General features: G+C 29.4%; 2 protein-coding genes across 2 annotated transcripts in view; both read right to left on the reverse strand.

The window, feature by feature from the left end:
• Nucleotides 1–24,487, reverse strand: part of LOC135193547 (uncharacterized) — a 159,871-nt gene extending 135,384 nt beyond the window's left edge. Inside the window, exons 1-2 of the mRNA XM_064216491.1 lie at nucleotides 24,184–24,487; nucleotides 23,425–23,570 (exon numbers count right to left, since the gene is read on the reverse strand). Coding sequence (XP_064072561.1) covers nucleotides 23,434–23,570; nucleotides 24,184–24,376 — 330 coding nt within the window. The 5' untranslated portion in view covers nucleotides 24,377–24,487 and the 3' untranslated portion in view covers nucleotides 23,425–23,433. The remainder of the gene's footprint in view (nucleotides 1–23,424; nucleotides 23,571–24,183) is intronic.
• Nucleotides 8,337–10,838, reverse strand: LOC113393067 (uncharacterized). Its single transcript, XM_026629760.2, has 2 exons — nucleotides 10,556–10,838; nucleotides 8,337–9,172 (listed from the first exon to the last, which is right to left on the reverse strand). Exons 1-2 carry the CDS (start codon nucleotides 10,739–10,741, stop codon nucleotides 9,032–9,034), a joined length of 327 nt encoding a protein of 108 aa, XP_026485545.1. The 5' UTR covers nucleotides 10,742–10,838; the 3' UTR covers nucleotides 8,337–9,031.
• Nucleotides 24,488–24,785: the final 298 nt, after the last annotated feature.

Here is a 24,785-nt window from a genome sequence, read left to right on the forward strand (position 1 = left end):
ATCATAAACTTCAACTATGACTGACATAAACACGTAATTGAAAAAATATAATTAAATATGTATAAAGAAATGAAAGGAGCTAATATGAAGGCAGAAATATTTAATATTTTTACCATCATAGCTACAATTGGCCATCATTTGTATGTAAGAGATGTTTTCGTTGCTAGGGAACTTTCTTTCCCCTACCAAAAACCCTTCATCAAGTTTCATAGAGTGTTTCGTGATCGTACTGCAAATGAGCCTTGAATGTACGTAAATTATTATAATTATATGCTCAAGCAAAAATAGGATAATATTTTTCTTCTACCAAAAAATTTAAATAACGAAGTAGGTATGTTCCTTACAATGATGTCGTACTGACCGATTTCAGTCACGGCGGTCAAACTCAAGGGACTAGCCTGGACATATCATAGTGCACAAAATTCGCTCACTCTCAGGATCAATAGACAAATTCCGGGTCTTAATAATACTACCTTGCATACTCTTTATATAAAATCTTTTTTTTTTTCAATAATAAAATCTTTGGAATGAATTTCATAAATTTTAAACCTTTTCCTTAAAGCAATTCTTCAATAAAAAATTAACCTTTAAAGAGTAGTCAAAAGGAAAGAAATATAAAAAGTAATAAAAACTTTTCGGCGAGCTTCCTCCGGGCTGGAGTAATAAAACAGTTATGGCTGAATCTTCGGGCGGGCTAGGAGTCCAGAAGTACCAAAAAGTATTTGTTGTTAGAAAAAACTCTTTCCCTTTTACTACAAACGAATAGCCGAGAAAATAACACGCTGTAAATCTTTTGGGATTAAGATGTTTACTCTTGCTCACTAAATTGTACTGGATTTCGTGGTAGACGTTTTGTTAAAATTAATCGGTCCAAGAAAGTGCTTGCAACGTTTATATGTATTCAATAACGATAATCTTAGTAAGATTCAATATTTACCAACTCGTTTGTAATTGTAATTTCTAGTTTTGGTAAATTTTAGTTGATAAATTTTTATTCCGTGTTGAAGTGCTTTTAAGTCACTAATCTTGTAATGATATTGATAATTCATCCAATATGTATTTTTGTGCATCACACTAAACAAATATAATTAAAACCAATCAACACTTTTTTTTAATTCTCAAGAAAAACCGCTCCAAAGATTCACTTCAGTACAGAAATACTTTTATGCAGATTATTGAGAAAATAATACGTATTTAATTTTTGTTGTGTATTGTATACGAATTAATTATTAACTTACTTTAAAACAAACGACTAATTTAACAAAACGGTCATAATTTTGGTCTCATTAATCAGTTGAAAGTCTATATAAATAAATATAATTATTAGTACAATGGAATGGCAGTACTTAGATAATTGAATAAAGTCATAAGTTCGTTGGTACAAGACAAAGTTAAAACTTTTCATCTTCTACAGACTTCAAGGAGCAATTATATGCACAGAGAGTATAATAATGTTCTTAAGCGTTTTGTTAGCAAAGAAAATTGAAAGTTAATAGAAAAGTCAAACTTGAGATATTTTGTAGTTTTATGCGTTATTATATATACTTTTATTTTTTTAATTTATTATTATAATCGATCAACGTTTTAAAATAAGTAATTTATTTTGAAAAACACAGACCATAAATACTCTATAGATATATGATGTTAAAGTATATCGAACAGATATACATATATATAATAAATTTTAAATAAAATTTTATATCTATAAATTATTTATTTATATTCAGAATAAAAATTACAACTAGTTCGGAAAAGGAAATACCCAGACCGGCAAACCGAAGGAACAAAACTGAACAAAGTTTTCTTTTGTTCTGTTTAAAAATTTAAAACTTCTTCCAATTCACAATTCATTCTTTTCTTGTTATATAAATATTTAAAGTTACTTTTGTCGATGTTTATGGTGCAATAATTATACATTAAATTTAGTTAACAGTGTACATTATAAAATTGGAAAGTTTAACTAAATACGTTAATCGTAGGAAACTATCAGTGCGATTTGAATCATAGTCTGTTTACCTACTAAGGAAGGTTATAGATTATAGTTATATGTAACTTTACGTTACGTTAACCTTTATCGACATTATCCAAAAACTTTAATCAAAATGTAATCAATACATTTAAATTTATTTAAGTGAATAAACTTATTACAAGAAAAAAAAATGACTGCGCATAATTCCGCTGAGCATAGATAGATAATAATTAATTGTTGTATAATGTTATTAATAAATACTTTTTTAAGATTACACAAGTTAAATAACACAATTAAAGTAACATTTTTGCTAAAGTATTGTCAACATGACGAGTATGTTTGCAAAATGTCGGCCTAATTGGTAAAAAGGAACTACACGTATTTATAAACTAAGTTGTTATATTTGAATCTCATCTATATAAAGTTGAATAAAATATTGCAATTTAATATTAGTATAGAGTTAATTTCTTCGTTGAAACAAACTTTTCACACTTAGTTAAGTAAGTAACGTAAACATACAAATGAAAAATATCGAATAATTGAAACATAATGATACAACAAAATCCATAGTAGCGTGAAAGATTACGTGCGAGTTCTAATAAATTTTAATTGAATCTAAAATCCGAATATTGCTATACAAAGGGCAGGTCTAATCAAACATCTATCAGGAAAAGCCGCATAGGGTTAGCGGCAAAACAAACGAGCAAATTAGTCTCTGCCCGTTCTCTGACAGAGCCTGATTGATGGATGAGCCGGGTAAGTCTTACGCAATTAACTCCTAACAAAATCCAAACCGCCTATTTGGTAATAAAATGATCCATCTCATACATTGAAAGTGACAATATGAATGAACTTAGTTGAATACACAAATACACACGGCTTTTGTGCGTGTGTGTAAATGTGCGTCACGGTATGTGTGTAGGTTTACTTATAAAGTGTACATAGTATTAATTTGTGATTATCGAAAATTATGAAACATTTTATAAAATTTGTTAAATTAAATGTGTCGTCATCGTTTGAGTATTGAAAGAAAAGCAATTTAAAAATAAATCATTGTAAGTTTGTTTATATTTATAGAATATAGCTATTAAAGAATAACAAACTTTATAGTAATAATGATAAGGCTATATATTAACACATACAACAAATGTATACGTTAAATTTTTAATAGTTTCGATAACGATATTTCGTTCCGTACATTTAATAAATTGCAAGACTATCAACAATGTTTAATTTGGAGTCCAATTTATGATCACGTAAGTGTTTACTTTATTTAAAACCTTTTCAGTATACAACTGTCGATGCATGCTTTAATCGCTTTATTGTTTATTTACACACAGAGTTCAATGAACCCTTGCGAGCATTTTAACTCTGACGTTGCTAAAAATATACCAAGAAGTAGGTTAATGACGTTTCTTTCAAGCCACTCTGTCGGCCTGATCCACTGAAAAGGCTTGCATAAAGAATGCTTTACTTAGCCATTTTAATTAGGACTTGCTGAATTTCTGCAGCTGCATTCCATTAATGGCGTAGCAACAAATATTTTACCTAGTTTCGTTTTCAAGGATGAGGAACGTAATTAATATTTTTTCATACTTTCTTTATTATAAAGTTTGTTTTAAGCGAGTCATAGCTTAAAGAAGAAGAAGCAGTAACGATAATATAACGAGAATGCATGACAAGTCACTGATATTTTATAGAATAAAAAGCGTTTCTAACATCGATTTTTCTTAGAATAGAATCGTTTATCGGAATAATATAACTTCATTCCTTATCTCAATTTAACAAAGTAGGCGCTTTACAGTGAAAACTCTTTCGATTTTACCTTTATGCGAACGGAATTTGGTTTAACTTATGAAACACGGACCGTTCTATTACAAACTTTATGCGGTATGTATACAGTGCAATTTAGATTGTTTTAGTATTATTTTAGGTGCTGAAGCACGAGATTGTATTATTGGAAATTCCTGAAAGTCCGGAGCGATCAACTGATATCGAATGTTGACGATAGTTCGAGCAGCGATTGAAGCTGAAAACGATTGTACGGGATCCTAGTTGACGTCCAATTATTTGTTGCATGTATGAGTGAAATCTTGCAACTGAATATTAAAGCAAATACAAATATACTTAACTGATACATTAAATATAGCTGCAGATGTTGGTAACAATGACATTTAATTTTGACCGTTGTAGTACATACATACATAGATTAAATTAAAGATTGTCTCGAAAATGTTTTTAGAATGAATATTAAATTGTGTTCCTAAAATGTTTTTATTTATTTCTTATAATAAATACAAGCAGATATAGTTAAACTTTATTAATAAAAAAAATACGAAGAAGATTAATATTGACCCGCATAATTTTAAGGGTCATCTTGAAACACATTTGACAAATTGTTACATCAAGTGATTCCAGTTTCATAATGCATCATCCTGTTAGACTTTCATTTGTCATTCCCTTAATAGTTATCAAGCTACTTCTTGTATATTCGAAATAATATATCTCTATCGAGAACTACAACATGAAAAGTGAGATATGATATGCGACAGACTATCATTGTATATTTATAATTATTTATCACAACTGTGAATATCTGTTATAGGTTGACTAGAGAGATTATTTTGATGTTGTTAAGTTCGCGTTTGTACCTTGCAACTGTTTCTAGTCAATTGTCAATAACATTAAAAATACCTACTGTTATGTTGTATCCAGTATCATCATTATCGTAATAAATATATCGTCGGCTATATTATTTCATGAATATCATCACTAAAGTGTTCACAATTAATATCATCATCAATATTATTATCATCAGCATCATTATCCTTATTCCATTTATTGTTAGGTCTCAATGCGATGCAAGACTTGAAGGAAAAATTGAATGGCAATTTTTTTCTGTGCAAAAACCTGATTTCAAATCCACCTCAGCAAAAGTATTGCTGATAGGTTGGTTTGGGCAACTATACTGGTTGTTGCAGCACTACAAATGATTGACAAAACGGTATTGATCAATATTAGTCAGCCATTACGAAAAATATAATCAAAAATGTCTCTAGTGGATCTAGTGATCTATTTAATTATTACGCACTAGTTGTCGCCCGAAGCTTCGCTCGCTTTTTAGGGGGTTGGTTGTCATGTGTTAGGTAAAAAAAGTAGCATATGTCCTTCCTCGGAGTTCATGTGTTTACCAAATTTCAAAATACCTTTGTTTTAAGGACAAAAAATTACCTCTAATATTTCAGTGTCCGCTACGCACGTTATAAACAAAAACAAACTAGTAAAGTAGTATCATAAAACAAAGTGTCAGTTATTACATTTATAACGAAGGGTCGCAAAAACCCAACCCTTTTTGTTATACTCTCGGGATAACTGCAACTTTCCACTATTGGTATGAAAACATGAAACTATGAATTGATCCTTTTAAGGCTTCAAAGGCTATGCATAGTAAAACGTCAGATCACATTTTCTCTATTTATGTTAAAGATGCAAAAAATTTCGTTCCAAAATTTATCGTAATGTTTTTAAAGGTACCATTTGTGTTTGCGCATATATTTAGTATCAATAAAAAAAAATCATAATTGTACACGGTTACATGGTCTTATAAAAGGATCTAATAATATCACCATTTTGTATGTTAGTTTATAATGGTCAACGAATTTATTACTAATAACTTTATATAACAACATTGAGAAACACGTGAGACAGACTAAACAAAAAATATTATTCAAGCAAAACATTTATTTTTTATTATATTTGATTTTATGCAAATCGAAAATAGAAAAATACATAGGTTGACATTGACAGAATATTTTGCGCTCTGCTAGTTCAGACGAGCTAAATACATTATAGTACATCTTACTAGTAAATTCTTATCAAATAATAAAAATATTAAAAGAGGAATATCTACTCTTAAGTTCTAAATAAATAAAATGGTATGTCCATAATATCTTTTAAGTATTTTAAATTTTTTGATTATTTATATGCATAGATAAGACTATCAAAGCTGACAAAGACCGAGTCAAAAAACTAGTAGCCAATGGTTGGCCACTTAGTATACACACACTAGTAAAGTTGTATGGCGTTTAGCGAGTGTCAAGCGTAGCTGTCACGCACACCAAGATAATAAAGTTGGATCGTTTGTTTTAGTTATTTTGTAGTGTGACACTTTGTCTACGTCAAATAATCTAAATTAAAAATCTATTAAATAGAAAATATAGGTACATAATATCTGAATGTAATTTGTATATTGTAATAACTCGAACATAAACTATCATGCGAATTGTCGTATCCATTTCTTCCATCAACGAGCTCTGACCGATGTCGGATTGTCTGATTTATTAAGAGCGCCTTCCGCAAAAACCTGGCAACGTAAGCCGTATTCGTTTGCCGCGTCCATTCCTCATTCCATTAATGCTATTAGAGGTTTTATTGTAGATCTGTCTGCTTTTTCTGGATAATTCAATAACAAACGCTAAATCATATTTATCGTAAGTTATTACAATATTAGTAATACGTTATAGTATTAATCTGGGTGAAATTATATATTGAGTTTATGTTGAAGCTCATTGCGCTCTAATTATGTTTAATGATGATGATGGTTGTATTCGTGCGAAATCGTTTGGAGGGAGACGTGCTTGTTTGTTATGATCAGCAATACACGAAAATAAATTGTTGATAAAACTTTGTAAATGTAGTGGATTTTTTTTGTCCATGTTCTTTGCTAAGAATATCACACGCCTAATATGGAATGGTCATAAGACGCGAAGCAAAGTCATTTTCTTGTGGTCATTACTAACTTGTACTGTTTATCATTTCCGCATCGTCTTGTCAGTAGTAAATTTTGTTCGAAAAAATCACTTGAAACTTATGCATAAACATCTATTATAAAATTAAACTTAATTAAACATTTTAAATGCAATAAGATTTCATGATTCCAGCTGTTAAAAATATGACATAATATTAAATAACAATATGTTATGACAAGATTTATTTTACTAACAACATTTCGATGAATTCTTAACGACTTTTATAACTATTTATCAAGTTGTGTAAAGAGTTGGTATAATCGTATTGTAATCTATTAAACACAGACTATGCATAGTAAAAATGTAATCGTTTATGTATTATACTCTCTTATTATTACGAGGACTATAAGTGCAGCGAATATTGCCTTCTTGCTCATTTATACCCGTATAAAATATAATTCATAGAAACATAACGCGGAATATTGTTGCGGTCGGTCATTTAAGCGGCATGTGTGGCAATACAAACCTTATATATACATTAGATAATTTACCGCAAACCTAATGTAGATATTCTATTTCATAAGTAGAATAACTTTATACTTACTATTTTTAATATTAATAAAATAAGACCATTTGCTGATATATTTAACTTAAAAATTGGTAGTTGATCATCTTTGGACCAATTAAGTTGCAAAAGACATTTTAATTAAATTAAATTAAATTTCAGACTCCACGTTTTTTTTTAACATTTATTGAAATCTTGTTACGTAGCGATTCAAAGAGCCTGCTTGAAAAGAAACAAGTTCTTTATTTTTCTATGGATAGATGTCAGCACATAACAAGAAGTCTGACATAGTGGTTTGCCTTTGTATAAATACGACATAGAAAAACAAAATGGTTTATTTTATTATTTTTTACTACAAAATTTATCAAGTCGCTCATAAAAAATTGCATCATAAACCATCACTTATAATCACGTATATATAACTTCTAAGTCTCACAATATATGTATAAAAACAATTAACACGTCAAAGTTATTTTAACAATATTTTGCAAGAGAACTATATTTGAAAAAACATTTATCGCGTACTTATTTTAAAAATTTGTTTTTACTAAAGATGTTAATCAGCTGAAGCAAATATTATCTGTTTATGGTTCAAAGGCGAATACGATTGTTATGAGCTAAGATTAACATTTTTATTTAAATTATACGTCTGTTGTGGTACTTATTTCATGATAATTTCAATTATTAGAAAAACATACGAATCGATACGAACGAAAATAAAGAAAATTAACAGTTACTACGGTCTTGTGGGGAAAAATTGTACATTCCTGTTTCACATTTCAATTCAACACAGTGCAAATAATCATTTAGCCAATTATTTTTTTGTTCCGATCCGTGCAGATATCCTCAAAGCATTTTCCTTCATCGCCGAGCACAAGATGAATTATAAACACATTGTCAGTAGTGCTTAACCTTGTTCTAACCTCGTGGCCATCTTGGTTTATGATGAAAGGAAATTTAATCTTGTATCAATCTATTACAATTTTTAAATAATTTTGATGTGTCTCACGTAAATGTTCATTTCATTATTGTAGCAGGAATATTAAAAGACATATTTATCATAATACAAAATATCATTTAATAAATTAGTCATCAGACTTACGCCTTAGAAACAACGTGACATTGTAAACGTAGCAGAAATATTAATAAATTAAGGAAATAAATGTTATCAATATGCAAACTCCGTAATTCTCTCTAATTATGTTTACAATTTTTAATGTGTACAGAAATAATTTAATTAGTATCAGCTGTTTAATAATATAATATTATAGTTTAAATTACATTTCTGTCATAAGTAAAAAAAGGTATTTTTTAATATATTTTTGTTCGGTTAAATAAAGAGAGAGGATTTATAATGTACTGAAGTCCATTCAGTACGTTTTGATAACTTTATAATTTGAAAGTAGCATAAAAAGATAAATAAATAATTGTAGTAAAAAATACAAACAAAAATGGAAGATACTTCTAAGGTAAGTACATTCCATTCATTGAGAAATATGTTTTATCATAATGAAGATGATAAAGATTATTAACATACAATTTCATGAAGAGAAGATAAATATATAAAGAAGATGAACATAAACAATACCATTCCGAACAATACAATAATGAATATTAAATAAATAATAGTGGATTGCGATACACAAATAGACGTCTCGCGTCGTATGTTTATTACAACAAACATTTAAGTTTTCAAACCAAATCTGTCTCGATCAATGTTTCAAACACCAAAGTCCACATTTTGCCCTTTCACACATATATTTCAACTTCAAAATTCAACGGGTGATGCCTTTGACTCTTCATTCTGACTGTGACATGTGAGAAACCGACTCCTCCATCCGTGATATTCGCGCTGGCGTGTGAAAAGTCATTATCTATAGCAGCTATACCCTAGAAACGGAAAGAGACCTTCGATTAATACGAAATAGTTTAATCTATTGGTGTTTTAACTTAGAGGGCAAGTAAGTAGGTAAATAGGACATGGTTAATTTGCAAATTATGCATGGCTATGAAGAAATAAACATAAATAATTACATTAACATTTGACATGAAATATAATACGTTGAATAAATTAATATTTATTTATTTCGATATAAAAACATTTTTATGGTATTGAACGTTTTAAAAATAAATCGTTTATTTTTGAATTCGTTGAGTAATTTGTGTTTTGTGTTCTTTGTTTAAAATATTCTTGAATGTCAATCGAAAAAGGTTACTGCGATAGTTGATGATGTGATAAATAAAATATTTAAAACTAGTTGTCTCCCTCTATTTCGCTCGTAATTTAGGGATTGTTCGTCAGGCGTTGGGCGAAAAAAAGTAGCTTATGTCTTTTCTTGAGGTTCAAATTTACGTCATACCAAATTCAATCAAATTCACTCCAGTGGTTTGGTCGTGAAAGATAGACATTTAATTTAGTATTAATAATGTTATTATATAGATGAATTAAATGTTAGCTTTTCATCAAATTCAATTAATTGTAGTATAGATTTTATATAGCTAATCCATTCGCCTTAAAGATACAATTAGTTATATAACTGTTTAACAATTTAAAAGTATGAAACAAATTAACTTTTTAATAAAACGAGAACATTATACTTAAATAATTTATGCGGTCATGGGTTTTCACAAAACGATTACTTACTATACTGAATTACGTGTTCTCATTACGGAAATATTCATAATAAAATAAAAACAATTGGTGTTTATATATAAGTACCCCAAAAGATTGCGTGTTTTCAACTACCGTATATTTAGTAATTCCCCGAAACCGTTTATGAAATTTGAAATACAAAGTTATAGAATGTTTTGTGAATCAACAAAGAAGTTGCATCGATAATTTTAGTTGCTAAATTAATCATTGTTAATGAAAGGAAATTGATATAAACGCATGTTCAACCCTTTTAGATGGACAGAGGGGATAGGTGTTAAATTATTATAGAGTAACCCTTTCCATTGAAATTAATTAAAACAGAAACCTTTTTTAAATATAGAATTTCTTTTCAAATATTAAAGAGTTATTTCATTATTAAAAAACATTCAGTTACAATATTATTTTTGACATTGTATGTTTTTGAGAACGTACATCCGTACTAAGCTAATATTAGAACTAATTAATATTTAATTTTCAAAATTAATAAAATGGTTTTAAACTGTAATATTTTTTTATTTTTAAATATTTCCTTATATTTTTTTTTTAGTTGTAATTTATAACTATTTAAAAACGAATTTCAATTAAATTAATTTAAGCAAATAAGACATTGATTGGATTACCTTAATTATCCTTTTCTCCGGATCTGTGTACGTTAAAACTTTTATTCTCTTTTTAAATGGTATCGCGAAATCCTTGACCCTCTGATGGAATACCATTTTTCTATGCACAGTATCACCGATGATCATATCGTAAGATTCACAATAGTACAAAAAACATGAGAATAAAATTACTGACAAAACACGCATGTCGAAACTATATAAAACATATGTAAACACTTTATCATTGCATATGTAGGTTTAAACTGGACGACAATCCGGCGTCGAATGACTAATGTTTGAACGATAACATCGGCTCGACTCTTAAACAGTTTATTTACCCGATACTATAGAATTTAAATATTTAAATTGACATCGATCATTCGGATGTTTCTATATTTGTAAGAACGAATTTGAATGATTTATTTGGATTTTTCTTTTTATCTAGTTCGATTAAATCGACAAAGATGTAATATTTGGTTGAAATTCAATGACAAACAATGTACAATGCGTTTATTGTGAATTATTTATGCAAATGTTATTTGTTCGTCGATTTTATTGTCATCATTAATATAGGTATATATATATATATTTCATCAAAACAACAAGAACATTTGTACTTCAGAATTAGCACTTTTATAAATTGCGTAATTTTCAATATATAATAGGTACTCATTAATTTCATTTTTTTTTGTTTACTACGATATACTAATATAGTGTAAATAATCATTAATACCTATTAGGTTAATTCATAAATAAAAATTACTAAGATAACATTATTTAATGATAATTTATGATTTTAAATTTAATGAAACACTAACGAAATTAAAATCAATGAAATATTTATTGTAGGTATAATAAACCAATTATAAAGTAAAATAATTACTTTTTCCGTAATAACGTTTTTGAGAAATATTCTCATTTCTTGTACTTACGTGTTATCTTATTATTGTTTTTGTCCAAACCCTTCAAAGAATTTCACATTATCTCGTTTATAAACTTTTCTCACGACAAAATGATTAATGACTATTCGCAGATTACTTCTCAGTCTCTGACAAGAGAATTTTAAAGTTTTCGAAATTATTTTCGAACAGTCTCAATAAATTTCGATTCAGTCTCCGAAATCCGTTAAAGCGTTTCATTAATAGTAATTGATGAAAGTAAAATGTCTGTCAATCATATTTACGTTGAAAATTGTACCTAAAATATATTAAATAATAATATAATTTCCTTTCAAACTTCGATATTATTTACATAATTTCAAAGGTATTGTTTCGTTCGGGTTTGAAAGGGGAGTGTGCCAGTGTAACTACAAGCACAAGGGACATAAAATATTTGTTCCCAAATTTGGCAGCGCATTGTCAATGTAAGGAACAGTTAATATTTTTTACAGGGGTTTGACAGTCTTGTGAATGCTTATGTATAAAATACACATATATTATGTATAAAATACACGTATATTGGACATTTATTTCTTAAATTACATTTATACAGCAGGTTCATAATTAAAAAAAAACTACATGAATAGCTTGAAAATAAAAAACAACAACAGCTTGGAATAAAAAAATTAAATTGATTTCTAAAAAAGTTAACTCATGACTCATCGTGCCGGACATTTCCTTTTTTTTAACACATTAAAACCGGGTGTTCTGAAAAGGGTCAGGTAATTGCTTTTATACTGATCATATGCTCATTTGTCCAGTTTTCCATTTCCATTCGGAATTTTTTTAGCAATTTTGGCTGTTTATATTTTGTTCTTTCTAAAATACGAATGTATGTTATTCAGAGTCAAACTACTGTTTAATATATATACCAAATTGTTTTAAACCAATTTCAAATGAGTCTTCAATTCCTCTAATACACAGTGTTTATGGCAAACTTATATGAGTCATATTTTGATATACGACATGTTTTGATATTCATGTCGTATATCAAAATTTCTTTTACTAAAAACTAATATTATCTATACTAAATAGCATTAGTTTACCATTTTGAATTCTCATCTTACATAAATCAACCATAGTGATAGGTAGGCGTTTATGTTTATTTTACCCTAAGTGTACAATATATATGAAAGATATTCATTAATTACAAATTTTTAGAAAAATCGATTCCCGATTATTAGCAACGATCTTAGCAATGACTGTTCAAAAAAACAAATTTACAAACAATTGTCAATAGTTATTTTAATACGTAAAAGTTCGTTCCAACAGCTGTTAATAACATTTTAGGTATATTTTGCAGCTATCCGTCTCACAGTGAGGGTTATGGTGGGATTGTTTCGTAAGCCCGGATTTACCAGAGTTCATTCCCCGCTACATTGTTATAGCTAGAATCGTACGATGCTACGTTTTCTAGGAATTCACTCGGCGAGCTTGAATTTTCTGAATTTCTTTTAAACTTCAACAATCTCCTTTATTGAATAGAGTTTATCGTGCAGAAGTGAGCATTTTGTTTTGATTGTTATTTAGTTGAACGATTTCAAATAAATTTTGCTGAGGTTTCAAAGATATTTGTTCTATATGACAATGTTAATATTTCTCTGTATTTTCCTTTATGGTGCAAACGTAATTAAATTTTGATGGAATTTACGGAACGAACAGTTTTTAACGTTTTTATACAGTTTTTTACTTAGCTTAGTGTATATCTATAAAAAATAACGTATTTTTTAGCATATATAATATAATATATATTTATATATTTGAATTACATTGGGGAAAATTTAAAATACTACACATAATTCGTTTAAATGGGTATACGTATACTTTAAATAAGCGTGCTAGATATTTCGAATGTAGAAGATTAAAATAGTAAATCCTTATTTATAGACATTTTTGTTTTCATTATTCATTCACTCATCGACACGTTATGTCAAATAAATCTTTGATAATGTTTTGTTATTTTTATAAAAGTTCGTCTTAAACAAAAGTAAGTTTAGCTCAAAGAAAACATACATCGACGCGGATAACTCCTGGAAAATCCCAACTAGAATCAGAAAATCCCTCTATAAGGCTTCTTACGGACGAAGTTTGTTGAACAATTTGAAACTGTAAGTATCAGAAGATATGTTGAGAATAAGATTGGAATGAACTTACTTCGGCTATATGCACATATGATAAAACTGTAAACTTTGCGTTTGTTTGCGAAAACGCATTTCAGAAAGAGTTTCCACTTTATTGCAACATATTCATGATAGCATATGGTTCTAATTCCAAATGGTTTTCAATGCATGAATAACAACGTATCAAAATTCTTTCACAGATGTAAAATATTGAACGTAATAGTTAGAATAAATAAATAAAGGTATTAGGTTTCGTTACTAAATAAAAAAAAATGTTTTTTGTTATAATACAAAATGCATAGCAACCAAGTAAATATACGCACTGCGCACACAGGAGGAAGTAGAGAGCGACAGAGAGGGAGCATGACGGCTTGAGACGCGTCAATAAATGTTTCACATTAACAAGATCCACGATATATCTTTTTGTTAAGCAAGTCAGAATCAAACTGAAACAATCAGCTATGCAGCTGTGTAGAAGTCACAAGTTTGATTAATAAGCAATCGTTAAAAACATAAATATCTTCAAACATATCTTAAAAAACTGGTCAGATTGAGTAGTTAACTACGCAGGAAATAATTATTAAAGTTTGTTAAACAAAGGTACCTACGCTTCGTATTCCTTAACTCATAAAAGCAGATGGGATAGCATTCCCACACGACTGGAGATAGATAAGGCACAGAATCAATGGATTTACGTGCTTTTTAAGGTCCGGGGATAATACTTCTAACTTCCTTTCTTCGGGTTATTATTAAGACTTGACAAAAATGTAATATTCAATCATTCGAACCGAGTTTATAACCCCGGGGACTAATATGAACCTATAAACTGGCTACCGAAGCAACCTTTATGTTTATGTGTATGTGATCTAGGTTATAAAGATTTCAAATGATATCGTGTCTTTATTTTTTAACGGAGCATTCAATATTGTTTAATTAATTGATAAAAAATATATATTTATTCTCGTTTTCGTAGAAAATAGTGTGTTTTATATTACACTAAACTAAACGTACAATGTAACCGAATCACGCTGAACAATTAAGTTTCAATATGAAGTCATATAATATGATCGAGTCTATTTGTTCGAGTCACGTGTATAAAATAAGTTCTGTTACATTTACTTTGTTTTAGATTTTAAAACAGCGTGTAAATGCCCTTATGACAGTAAATAAAATGTAGCGACTGTTGCTGACGATGGATTCTTTTTTCATTGCTCTTCGGTGATATATTCCGTCTATACGAAGGAGTATCGAGATTTTCGTTTAAATAGACCATCTATTCGTTTCGTATCGTTATTTTTTATCGGTTTTTATAAAGGAGTAGTATAGCTTCGAGTTTTTATTGACTGCATTGATAGTATAAGACATTTCTTTGCGCTTATAAATTATTTATTTTATTTTAAGAATCAATTAAATAAAAACCGGCCAAGTGCGAGGTAGACTTGCGAACGAAGGGTTTCGTACCATTATTTATTGAAAACGACAATAAAATCACATTTGATTTACGGGACCCCAGAATGGCAACAGAAATACATCATCTGTAAAAATTTCAAGTGTCTAAATATTACAGTTCATGGATACAGTCTGGTGACAGACGGACAGACGGACATCGGAGTCTTAGTAATAATAATCGAATTTTAGTTAAAAAAATGAATTGAATATATCTTATATAAGTATGTAAATTTACGGAATTCTATATAAAAGAAAATAAAAAACAATCTTCTTCAATTATATTGTAATTAAAAACTTCAACTGAGTTTATATTTGTATGTGTATGTGTGTATATGCACCAGTTCTATCTCATTACATTTAGTGCGGCGCAGTGATTCTTCAAGAGGCTATCCAATATTATTGAAGCTCCTACTCTCATTAGTAATGCGGATGGCAGAGGTTAAGTTGGGAAGAGAAATTATACTTACAAATTGAACCCACGTCAGATACATTTATTTCAATATATTGAAGAGATAAAAATTAAGGCAGTACATTTTCAATCTTACTTGTGTTAAAAACATATAGCTTTTATTGTAATAGTTGTGCCACGTTGAAAAAAGAAGTGGACTATCGAAGTTTATTGTTTTTTAAATAATTTATATTTAAACAGAACTAATAAATAAATATGTATTGCAATAAATTAATAGAAAAGTTGCGTTATACGGACGGGTGTACCCGCCATGCAACCCGAAGAGGGCGCTTGACTGCATGAGAGAGCGGCATGCCGTAACGGCATGCGAGTCGTTGTCCAATATCAATATGCGTTTTATATTTTAACATAAGAAAATAACCTTATCAAATAATTAACAAAAACAATGATATACATTCAGATTAACCGATTTTTTGAGTTTTTGATATTAAATACAAAATATACAAAGTCAGCTATAACATAATTTGAATAGTAGTATTAAATAAAGAGCTACCGGTTTCAAATGTGGATTTAAAGCTATAGAAATGAAATTAACTTTAAGTTAGTTTGCTTCATCAATTAAAAAAATATTTATTGCAGGAATTTCTTTGTGCAAAGGCAATATAATTGACATTTAATAGTATACACATTGCTTTTAAAAACCCACTTACGAAAACACTCAAGAAAAATCACATACTTTCCTGGATAGCGTTAGTAGGTAATTTTCATAGCTTACTTCAGTATATACATAAGTAGAATCGTTTATTCCGTAGTAATAATTGTAACAACCAAGTGGAGGGGCCTTCGCTCTCATCTTTTATGGAGATGGATTTAAAGGTTTATCTTTTACGGGTTTCTGTTCCCGGTTGACGATATAACGCTATATACTATAGATAGATACATAGAAATCTCAGAAAATCTATAAAATAATTAAAGTTTTTAAGAAATTTTATAATATACCTATTCCTTGTATATGTCACAAGAAGATAACAAGATCCGCAAGTTTATAAATTTCGTAGGTTTCTAAACGAGTGATAAATTGTATTATTTTACGCTCACATTTTCGCAAATTTATCAATTTGCGGCGTATCGTGGTAAATTTATAAACTGACGGATATCCATTCGTAAAATTATAAACGGTTCGACCAATCACAGAAGAGCTTTTAATTTTACGCTTCTTTGAAGTTCGGAAAATATCACACTGCTCTCTGATTTCCTAGGAAATCTATAAGCTTGCGGATTTTGTTATTTTCCAGTGACATATATATATACTTGTATGGTTTAATGTTTATATTTTTTTACTATTCCTTACGTCCTCAATGCGCCACCAACTTTGGGATCTGAGATGTCATGTCCTTCGTGCCTGTAGTTACGTTGGCACAAACCGGAACATGAGAACACTAAGTATTGCTGCTTTGCGGTAAAATATATGATGAGTGGGTACCTACCCAGACGGGCTTGCATAAAACCCAACCACCAAATAACTGTGATTAAAACATGCGACGGTTCAATGACCTTTTATACTTTAAAGTAATTAAATTACTTTTTACGTGGAAACTGCTATGACGCTCATTCATACCACTAGTAATTCGAGAAATTAAACTTAAAATATTTTAAAGGCTTGAAAATCTTCAATAATCCATTTTGTTGTACTAGATATATGGACTGCATGTCTCTATATGGACGTTTATAACGTAGTATCCGCAGTGATGTATGACGTATCAATACAGGTACATCGACTGATCGTCCACAGGTGCATTGTTTTGCACAAAAAAGTTTTTTCTGATCTCGTTTTATATGAAACAATGCTTTTACTGTCAGCGTGAAATACACATTTTTAAATAAATTTGAAATTGGAATCGAATATTTTTTTAATTAAATGTGAATGTTTTTATTTTTTTTTCACCTATTATATTTTTATATGTTTGTTTTGACGAATTTATAAATTTGTAATGTTAGTTTTATGGATAGTCTTTAGTTTATAGCTTGTAGACATTTAATATCAAAGTCTTATAGTATTATAAAATTAGTTGATATAATATTTAAGCTTATTATATTAGAATTTTTTTTTATGATTTGAGGTGGTTAAATTTGAGCTAATGATATTCAACTCGGAAAATTGTTTCATTTATCCGTATACTGTACATTTCGTGAAATTTTAGCGGACCATTCGCTGGGGTGTTGCCATGGTAACCAGACATACCTCATGTGGGCTCCAAAACTTTAAATTGTATTACGAAACGCAAATATCTTAGCCCTCTGCTGCGTGATTCTTCAATATATACAAGAACTAACGGGTAAATTTAATTTATTAACTTGTGCTGTCAAGGAAGGTTTCGCAAGACGAAAAAATTTAATCATAATAATAAATAATAAAACTAAAATATAGACTTTAAATCAATTATTTTATAGTAGATTTCGAAAGGGGATGAATTTGTTTTTTAAAATATATATATTATTAATAGGATCTAACAGACTCTTTTTAATGGATTAGCAAGTCTGGTCATTTGCAAATCCATTAAACGTTGCAATAATTCTCAAAGATATGATACACTTTAATGGTATCTTGTTTTGTAAAATATATGTGACTGAAAAGTAAATAATAAACATAAATAAATAATATACTAAAAAAAGTTAATAATTTCAGCATTGGCTTTATCTAAACTGAAACTAAGGCTATACTGAATGTTACAAAGCATTAGGAATGAAGTACTAAAGCTATCTTTTCTTATACAGCGTGTTTCCTAAATACTAAAGTCCATATAAACAAGACCATTATCATCAAGAGAATTGCTCGTAGATTTCCGTAATGTTATTACATGCAGTTTCAGAGATAAACGTAAGAACGACATTAGATAATAAACAATTACGTTTATTTGTGATTTAAGAAAATATATATATGTATCATTAACAGTTACAAAAATAGTTCCGTAGTGTTACCGGGTTGTTAGGTTATACGGATAAGAGAAAGAAAAGTTATATTACACCAATTTATTGATTGCATCAAGTTTCAATCAACAACGAATTTAAGATCGTTGCGCTGCAGGACCGTTTCGAAAGACATGACGTCATGTGTGACGTCACTTGACGTTATCAATAGTGCATCTCGTTAACTAGATATAATAGCCCTTTTCATAGTATTCAATTAATGTACATATTTATTGATGTGTTTAAAATAAATAAATGGCTGTCCAATGTATAGTAACCATTAGTGATAAGGCTGCATTTGCATGCCAATTTATTTTCAATTTTTCCATAATACTCTTTAAATTTTGTAATTTAGTTCAACAATATTGTTATCTATCTAGGTTTAGCCAGTCTTTAAATTATCTCTGCTTAAAAATCATGTTGAACTGTTGCCACGGAAGTGTGAACACTTCAAATTATAAAACAAAAACAGTGACAATACTTTTGTCGTATTGACAAAACGAAGCGTCGTTTCCAATAGCCAGGAATTTGGATTCGCATTTGATTTTGTATTCGAAAATGTTGCTTCAAAATCAATATTTTGTTTTATAATCTAAGGTAAGTACTTCCAATTATCAGAGCAACTAGAAAATTCTCGAATCATAATCCAAATTCTACTAGCCCGACTAAGGGCTTGAATCCCGAACATGAAGGTTTGCGGTCAGACAGAGACTACACCAACAAGCAGTTTGGTAAACAAACGACTAGTAATTTACTCGGTATTATATAGATATATCATTACCTAACGCTTTATTGTTCAAAAGCATACTATAATGCAGTTTTACATGATAACATTAAAGCTAAATATAATTTGAATTATTAAATACTTAAAGGATAAGTAAGTGCCTCAGAAATAGAAAAACGAGATTTCATAGTTATTGTGTATCGGATTAAAACACAAACCGACATTGCAATAATCAAAAAATTAAGAACAGTTAAACCCAACATGGAAAAAACCAAGTTACAACTGCAGCTCAGGTAAGTTTATTTTACATTTACGGCCATAGAAAGAAAAATTCAGTTAGCCGAATCAGTGTAACCATTACTCGGCTTAAATGACCGCTATTTCGAGTCCATTTGAATCGGAGCCGGGTATATGTCCAGGTAATAGGTCGTATGAATCGACGGTTGGATCGGACGGCAAGCACTAATTGCCCGGCACGCCGAAGGGTTGGATTAGACTGATATCGATTTGCTGAGTGCACAAAGCGCTGTAATTTGAGCACCGTACCTTAGTGTTGAACTTTGTAGTGCACTTCGATTTTAATTAACTGGGCGCTTTATAAAGCGATATAAGCGCTTTGAGGAGTGATTATTTAGTGGCGTATCGTATGACCCAGTATTTGTGATACTGTTTTATATGGATTAATATATATTGTATAATATAACCAAAAAGAGAAATCCATTACCGTATACTAATCTATACTGTAATAGATTTCTTGTATTGTTTTGTAATGTTCAAGGTAAATTCAATATATAATAATCTAGTTTTTAATATAAGTTTATGAAAATGATACAAAGTTTTAAATTAAGAACTGAAAATACAGAAAAACATATATCGCGAGTTAATACAAAGTTCAAAAGTATATAAGTTCAAATTGCATAGTATCAGAAATATTTATTTGATTTATGTATACTAGTGGGTCGCCCGCGAAACTTTGCGTTCATTCAAGAGATTTTTAGCAATATCAAAACCTATGACAGATTTTGTTTTGATTTAATTTCATTGTAAACTGATGACGTCATACATACATAGAGCCGCTCTCTATTCGATCAGTAACTTTTTTCCGCTCTCTAAAATTAATCAGTTGTTAAATCGTATATATTTAGTAAATTGCAATCAAGAATCCTCTTTAATTTTCTTACGCTATTAATATATAATAAGATATGTACAACCATATTAAAAGCACATTAAATTATCTTAATTAAAATATACAACAATTATGTACTAACAATAACATTCTTAAAAATACTAATTTTAATAAAATATATCATTTAATTTATTACATTAGAAGTTCATTAATTTATCCAATTAATTATAGTTTTCGTAGAGAAAATAGCACTAACTAAGATAAAAGCTAGCAAAGCAGTATCGCACAAAGTGTACCACAGCGTGGCGGATTATTTCGAAATCTCTTTAATAAGAAGAGCCTCATGCCCTGCAGAGAGGAATTAAAAGCTTAATTTACTGTTCTACTGTTTTGTATACTGAACGCAGTAAATATTTAACGATAGATAATTGTTTCGCATGCTATTGCAAATTCAAATTTCGAATTGGGTTTGAGTATTTGTTACATAACGATTGTTTTTTTTTATTTACTTCACACAACAATTAATCGTATTTATATCAAGGATCGTATTTTATATAAAGATTTCTGTTATTTGTAATATAAATTTGTGTTATTGATAGTGTCAAAAGTTATGTCATTATTTATATATGAATTCTGTTCGAACTAAACAAACAATTCTTTGCACATATACGTCGTTGAAATATAGCTGAAACATGTCAGAACTTTACTTAAATCATCAGCAAGACGATACGAAGACAAAAGCAAGATGAAATTTTTACAAGTTAAGATGTACGTGTAAAGTACCTTCTTAAAACAGTATCTAATATAAGTTACTACAAAGGCGTAAAGTATTCTGTTGGTCCAAGTTTTGAAATATGTTTATTTCGATTTTATTAAACAACGACAATCCTTTGCGCTATTGAATTGTTGAAGAATGGAAAACAAATGAAGCATAGGTACTTAGACATTCGTAATGTTAGTAGGGATTATTTAATTTATATAAAAAACTAGTAGTATGATGATAATGAAAAATAAAGCAATACATTTATTTAACTATTCATTAGAGCTACGTTAAATACACGGAACAGTAAAGTTCTAGATGTTTGATTGTTAGTATTCGTTAGCGTGCTTTTAATGTAAAGCGTTAAGGAAAAAGAATAATCGTAATTTATAATACACCTTTGTTTGCGTTTTCTGTAATATTTATGATTCGTTGGTTTTCGTATTAATTGAATTAACAGATGTAGCTTTGGATTCGTGTGATAATTATTCTCTTACTTAAAATTAATTGTATTGGTCACGAGTGGGAGTCTAATTCATGATGTCACATTCATCACGGAGAAAATTTGGCCTTTAACATTAACACTCCATTAAATTTTTTTTTTTTTAATTAAAAATGAATTTTGCGCTTTGTTTCACACACACACAAAACCAAACTAAATAAACTTTTATTTGAATATTAAAAAATATATTCAATGGTAGTAATAAGCACACGTGAACCATGAACGAAGACCACGATTCAAATAATAAGAAACAAATAATCAAATTCTAAGTAAAAAATACATAAGTAGAACTCTTCATTATATAACATTCTCAAGTGTTATATAGGGTATAAAATATATTTATATTTTGGACTTTAGCCTTGGTATCACAAATTTTGTCCAATAAGTCGGAACTAAATATCTCTACAAGGTATTATCACTGATTCCAAATGATGTGCAAGAAAATATGTTCTCTGCCGAATGGGCGGTCAGATAACTGTATCAATAAAATTTGGACCTTTCTTTATTAATAAATTGCACTCGAGCGAAGCGGGATGACGCTATTTTAAAGTAAAGTAAAAACGTAGTAATAGCGTGTAAATGTTCGAATACTGGAGCCTCCTATTAATTTGAGGAGAAGGCTAGAAACATTGTTGGCACCTGCCATTTGCCATTTGGCAGATCCCATCAATGTTACTAACCTTCTCCTTATCCAACACAACTTCCATCCAGTCAAATTTCCTCACGAGGTTTTAAAGCCAAGTAATTATGTTATTTTAACTAATCAGGTACTTGAAATTTCCCCGCAATCTATAAGGATTAACAAGTATTGAACCATTGGGCCATCTGAGCTTCTTCAGTATTATTTAATAACGACGAATCAAAATACGTTATGAGTCATATTAATAATGACTCTCGTGACTTGCACCAATCAATGCTGTTGATCCTATTCTGCCACTATCTGCAGGGGCTGCGTCTGAGTCAACGCTAAAAGCATGTTGTCTCCTCCAATTTGCCTCCGATGTCACACCGCACTCTGTGTTACATCTTACCGATGATAAAATTTGTCCTTCCACATTTCTATACAATAGAAATAGTACCGCTAAAGACAACTCTCGAGTTGTTTACGTTACGATTATAACTTTATTTTTATTAAATAGACGAAAACATGGAAAGGTTTCGTTGAGTCATTTTAAAAATACAATTTCATAAAACATAACGCAATATTATAATGACATACGATGTTCGTTTTTCTTTTATATTATGAACTGTTTCGTATTTAACATATACTCTTTACTCTTTTAATCAAATACTATATCTATATAGTAATTGTTGTTATTAATGTATTTAACATGTATACATACCAAATATTATATTAGTAATAGCCTGTAATGGGCGATCCATTGCTGGGACCCTCCCTTGTTCCTTTTTAGGAGAATGCTTGAACTTGAACTTATTCCACCACGCTAGTCCAATGCAGAATGGTGGAAGTGGCAGAATTTCTCACGATGTTTTCATTCGCCGCCAAGCATGAGATGAATTATAAATACAAATTAAGTACATAAAAATTTGTTATGTTTGCCTGGGTTTGAAACCGTAATCATCGGTTAAGATGCACGCTTTCTAACCATTGGACCATCTCGGCTTAATCTTATGTTAAGACTAAAACAAATACAGGGTTAAAACATTTTGTGACATTGTGATCCACTTATTATTTATATAAACCATGTAAACAGCTATATTAATAATAATAAGGCTATTTGTACTGTAAATTTTTTAGCAATATTTTTTAATAATCCCTCAAATTATAATTCTAAAATTTGATTAATAAAATATAACTTATATAAGACTTATACATAGATTATATAGTTATTACTATTATTATATAAATTTACACTGAATAATAAATAATACACTCAATAAAATTATGAATAAATGACAATATCGTAATCCAATGCAAATCCACGTTCGCTCTTTAATCGAATATTAACGTAGGTGTGACCCAAGCCTCCTGCTGTGATAGTTGCTGTGGCAGACGTGTGAAGATTATCGTACGCCAATACTGCCTGGAATTAGTAAAGTGTTATTATAGAATTTTCAGTAACTCTGATGCAATTTTCTTTATAGATAAGGTATGGATAATAATAGTAATAGGTATTTTATATTTGTAGTACCTCTATTTTTCCTACATATATTTTAGACAGTGATGATGTTCTAGCTCTTTTCATCAAATGTTAGTATATTTTGGGAAGAATAAACCTTTCGCAAGATGTTTTAACCTTACGACATAATATAATTTTAAAAGAAAGTAAATTTACACAAGAGTAACACTATATTATATCAAAATCAATCCATTCAACGGGCAGAAAGGATCTATTGTCATAAATTGACGCCACGATATGTCAAATTAAATCTCCCGTTAAACCAATCAAATTCGAATAAATTTATTCACTACATAACATAACCTTCTAGAATAATTCGCACCCAGAACAATTCATATAGATATATAACAATTTATAATAATGTAAATCTGAGTGACCCGTCGCTGATTGTTCATGAGTAATGAAACACCAACACCTACATAAACCTTTGATACACTATTTGCAAACGTCACTGGGACGTCGAGTGGTGCTCAGATCTCATCTACACACTAATGTTATTTATTTATACCGTACTTAAATTTATAGATCTCTGATCGGGACTGGAATAAAATACATTTTTCACCTTCTTCATAAAAGGTATTGAACGATATTGCGATGACGTGTGATAAATCAGCTGCTTCTTGCTCGCATCTCCTAAAATTAAATGCGTGCTTTGAACTAGAATCGCACCGGTTAGTGACAGTAATAAAATGGTAGCAAACTTCATCGTTAGAAATTGGAATTTTGCACACGTTCTGAACTTGTTTATTTAAACAATTTTCTGGACGTGACGCGACGCAGCGTTCGTAGAACGAGAATAACTGAATCAGGCGAAGTTGATTGAGTAACTTCTGTGTATACCATCCATATTATATTAAATGACCTATGTACTACTAAGTATATATATTTGTAGTAGTAACTTTCTTATTATTTGACTCAATATTCTTCTCATTATAATAAGATAAAGTTAAATGAAATTAATGATAATTGTATCGTATTAATAAAACACTATTCAGCAATTTCAACAAAAAAAAAAGATACTCAGACATATATACTTGTAGAGTTTAAGTTAAAGAAGATTGCCGATTTAATTAAAATAAAAAAATAAAATTAAAAAAAAGTAAAATGTGATGTAG

The sequence above is a fragment of the Vanessa tameamea genome, chromosome 12 (assembly GCF_037043105.1).
Source record: "Vanessa tameamea isolate UH-Manoa-2023 chromosome 12, ilVanTame1 primary haplotype, whole genome shotgun sequence".
Taxonomy (NCBI): domain Eukaryota; kingdom Metazoa; phylum Arthropoda; class Insecta; order Lepidoptera; family Nymphalidae; genus Vanessa; species Vanessa tameamea.

What these genes read in the sequence shown, in the direction of transcription:
- LOC113393067 (XM_026629760.2), bottom strand. Translation starts at nt 10,741, where the DNA reads ATGCGTGTTTTGTCAGTAATTTTATTCTCATGTTTTTTGTACTATTGT. An exon ending in CGGAGAAAAGGATAATTAAG is followed by an intron (nt 9,173 to 10,555) that starts GTAATCCAATCA and finishes TTCCGTTTCTAG; the next exon opens with GGTATAGCTGCTATAGATAA.